We start from the raw sequence: 4,023 nt of genomic DNA, 5'->3' as shown, positions 1-4,023 counted from the left end.
GGTGTGAGTATGATGTTGTTCTCATTCAACTGAAAATGGTTCTCTTTCCAAGTGGAACTGCTGATTCATTGCACTTACAGGTTTGGAAATCAGCGACACAATCAAGATTATCCTAATAAGATTTGAAGTCATTTCAAACAACTGAAATTTAGAGACAACACTGAAATAAGAACACTTGAAATAAAATACTAGTATTTCCTAATAATTGAATTATGGCCTATTTCCTCATGACGTAAGAAATTCAACTAGGCTTCTAGCATCGCTGAAGAATCACTAAAAACCTTTTATTGAAAATAGAACATAAGAATCTTCTATAATCAAATTATATGATGAGCAGTTATTTTAAACGTTCCTGACTTTTCAAATATTTTCATGTCTAGCCCACATGCATACCATCTTCAAAAATAGACTTGGTTTAGTGATAGTCAGGATCAGAATGTGGTCAGTGGATAGAACAGCCAACATGCACAAACTGGGAACCTAGACCCTGGTGGGTGTCAAAGCATTAGATCAAGAATATACCAATAGCAAAAAAAAAAAAAAAAAAAAAAAAGTGACCTCAAAAGTAGTTCTTATTTGGGAGACTGGTCTTTGTTGAGTTTTGGGAAAATGATGATTGAATAAACAATAGAAAAAGGCAGCTTATATATGGGGTGTCCCAGTTTCAAAAGCAGAGTGCCTAACCAAGCAAGGGCAAGGCAGGAGATGAACAGCAGCAAGTTCTGAGAGCAAATGTGAGGGACCTTAATTTCCAGAGTTTAGGGCCAAGTTCCAAGCAGAGATTAAATAACAGGAATAAATATTCATTTTTTTGGCCTAGACAAATGAGAACTTAGTAACTAATAATTAGATTACAAGGAGGTTATAAAATGGCACTGGGCACAAGACAGAAAAGTCACCACCCTTTCACAGGGAGCAGAGTCAGTAGAACCGCCCAGAGCTTGGCTTCATATGGGGATGGGACGGCAGCAAACTACTCACCCTGAGTTCTCTAGTCTCCTCTCTAGAAGAGTCAGGAGGGTTTAAACCTCTGGACACCAGGGGCACTGCTGGGAAGATTAAAGGATTACAAACTCAAGAAGTCACAGAGGTGTTTAAAACAATTTACCTTCTGGTTATTTATAAAGTATGAAGTGATTGTTTTCTACCCTTGTAAAAAAATAATTGCTAATTAACTACTCCCCCCCACTCATCTTCAATGTCCATATTAACCATACAACCCGATAACTAAATGCTACTGCAGGGGTGTCAATCAATTACAGAACTATTGCTCAAAATACAAGGTAGAGTCACTGCAGTTGATTCTGGGATTCAAACTGGAAATTCAAAACAAGTCGTACCATAGCTCTGATAAAGAGAAGTATAGATAGATAAATAGAGATATAGAATTACATATATTTATATAAAGAGAATTATATGTATATTTCTATATGTAGAGAGAGAAATATATATACACACACAGTTATACTTCATTTAAAACAGGGCTGTTCTAGAAAAGTGAAATAGAAATGTGGGAAATTATCTGAATGTCTCAGCCAAAAAAATTTTCCCATTTACCTACATGAGAGTATTTTTTCCTTCCCTAGAATTATCAAAATAATTGTCTTCCACGTCACTTTCGTATTATCCACTTAGGCAAAACTTAGTATTTCTTGTTTTTATCCTCTCTACATGGTCCTTGTACCTAAAATTAATAAATATTTTCAATATTCAGTCATGACACGGACAGCTCATCCCACCTTAATGTGACTGAACCCAAATCTTCCCTTACTGAAGACAAGTATATCTGCATTCCGTATTTCAACTCCAAGGCCCCCTGCACTGTTTTCCAGAAGAGCAAAATGATTATTACAATTGTAAACACTCCTCACATCCCATTCTAATATCTAGGCTCCTCTGCATAGACACTGATTCTTGCACTTAGTTAGAAATCAGTTCGGCTCCTCCAGTTCTAGTAGAAAGCTCATCGGTTCTAAGATCCTAGGTCCTAGGATCCTAGAATCCTAAGATCCGTTTCCTCGATCCTAACCTCTCACTTTTTTAGGCTCTGGGTCTTCAGAAGTTCAGCTACAACCAGGGACAAAGTGAAATCAAGGGTGGTCCCCGCTTACCGTTTGCAGCGAAGGTCCGTCTCGGGTTGTCCCGGTCCTCTCCGTGCAGGGCTGCCTCTTACCAGCTGTAACTGCAGTGGTGGTCTTCAGCGCACCAACCCAGGGCAACAGCTCGGTTCCAGAACTCGAGACGACACAAATCGAGGAAAAAGCATCTGGAAGATGAAACTGTTATTCCCCCAAACTGACAGTGACTGGAGGGTGCTTAGGGCACATTAATAAGAAGTTTAATGCTGCCCGCCAATCTTCTGGCAAATGGTCTAGTCACGTAACCTGAAACGACAGCCTTGCTCCTCTTTTTCCTGTTGCCTTACAACGTGTGAACAGTATACCTCTTTTCATCACCCCCAAGGCATCTCCCAAATGACTCGCTAACGCTCACCCTCCCGCCGTTTGAGATTCTAAACCCACCTGGTGTGGCAACTCAGCAGGCATCAATGGGGTCGGTGGCTAGAAGAGGAGTAGGGATTAAGGGGAAGAAGGGCCACTGAATCCTCTCTGGCACGGTCAGACGAACCCCATTTAGCGTCTGCCAAAGCGCAAAGATGTTTAAAGCAGTATTTGGCATACTCTTTCCTCCTGCTTCCTGTCCCAAAGCCCACACTTTCTCAGTAATTTGGACATTAAGGTTGACATTCGATTTGGGATATCAAATTTGGTTTGGAAGTGGTTGGATTGAATTATCTGAATGATTTAGTTTTCCTTCCTTTCCGCACAAGCTAAAATGCAGTGGGACTGGGAAGAAGAGCTTGCAGGTGCCCAAAGCCATTCCGGCTCCAACCGCCGAACATCTCTCTTTCTTCATCTCTCGACCCCGGAAAAGCTGAGGGTCCGTCCCCAAGAGCACAGCGCCAGCCCAGACCCCATACACCCGCCGCGCCTGGCAACCGAGCGTGCTTCGAGCCCAGAACCACCCCGAGGGGGGGAGAAACTCGCCCCTCCGCAGACCCCTTCCACACCCGAACGAACCTGCCAACGCTACAACCGAGCCTGGCACTGGAACCTGGGCGGCCACGCGCACAGGGAATCGAGGTTGAGCCCGGCGCCCGCGCAGCTCCGTGCCCTCCCGCTAGTGCCCGCGCCTTACGGGTCACACCGCTTGCTCGCGGGAGAAACCCCAAGGCTCCCGGTGCACGGAGAGACGCCCGGGCTGGAGCGCCCCGGCCGTGCTGGCCACAGAGTTCTTCAGCTGCTTGATGACCACGAAGAGCAGGAGGAAAAGTAAGAAGAGCAGGAAGAAGAAGAGCGCCAGGTAGAGCAGAAAGTTGAGCTCCCACTCCATGCTGGAGGCGCCGGCGCTCGGTGGCAGTGCGCGCTGGGCGCGGGTAGCGGCCGCGGGGCAAGGCTTGCAGCCCGCTCTCCCACCTCCGGGTCTCCTCCGCCCGCATACGGGCGCCCCACGTTGGGCGCCTACTCCGCGGTCCGTGCTCGTCCTCCCCCAGCTCCGAGGAAAAGCGCCAAGGAGCTGGTTAATCCCAGCTCCGCCTCTCCCAGCAGGCACAAGAGCCTCCCGCTTCGCTGAGATCCTCTCCTGCGCTCTTGGGGACGTGAGCGGATTTTTCTAGGAGCGAATTTTGCGGGCGGGGACACCAGGAGAAGGGGTCATGGCTCAGTCCCCCAAGGGGTGTTGGGGCTGGTGTTTGGCAAATGATCTTAAGATCTCCACCCCCAACATTCAATGGGTCCCTAGCCCTCTCCCTTCCTAATTAATTTCTTTCATTATTTTCCCCTGTCCTGGTTTTCCCAAAGGGGAAAGATGCCATGGCCCAGAAACCCAAAAGAATGAAAGATAGCAGTGAAGGTGGGGTCTAGAGGGCTGAGGTGACTTCACCATGCCAAAGTGAATTCCAGTTCAAGCTGCCTTGCTCTCCAGAGTTGCAGATGCACTCAGTACAGAGTGCTCTTTTCCATG

At 46.5% G+C, this 4,023-nt stretch overlaps 1 protein-coding gene and 1 long non-coding RNA gene across 2 annotated transcripts; both read right to left on the bottom strand.

The window, feature by feature from the left end:
* Positions 1-2,230: 2,230 nt before the first annotated feature.
* LOC110573042 lies at positions 2,231-3,105 on the bottom strand. Its single transcript, XR_002479895.1, has 3 exons — positions 3,081-3,105; positions 2,523-2,561; positions 2,231-2,266 (listed from the first exon to the last, which is right to left on the bottom strand). It is a non-coding gene; the product is annotated as an uncharacterized LOC110573042 (long non-coding RNA).
* A 44-nt stretch (positions 3,106-3,149) lies between these two features.
* On the bottom strand, positions 3,150-3,393 carry SMIM43 (small integral membrane protein 43). Its single transcript, XM_044912633.1, has one exon. The coding sequence runs from the start codon at positions 3,391-3,393 to the stop codon at positions 3,202-3,204; it is 192 nt and encodes a 63-aa protein (XP_044768568.1). The 3' UTR covers positions 3,150-3,201.
* Positions 3,394-4,023: the final 630 nt, after the last annotated feature.

Source organism: Neomonachus schauinslandi, chromosome 2 (assembly GCF_002201575.2).
Source record: "Neomonachus schauinslandi chromosome 2, ASM220157v2, whole genome shotgun sequence".
Taxonomy (NCBI): Eukaryota; Metazoa; Chordata; class Mammalia; order Carnivora; family Phocidae; genus Neomonachus; species Neomonachus schauinslandi.
The sequence above is the reverse complement of the archived record's forward strand: the minus strand, read 5'-3'. Positions and strand labels throughout refer to the sequence as shown.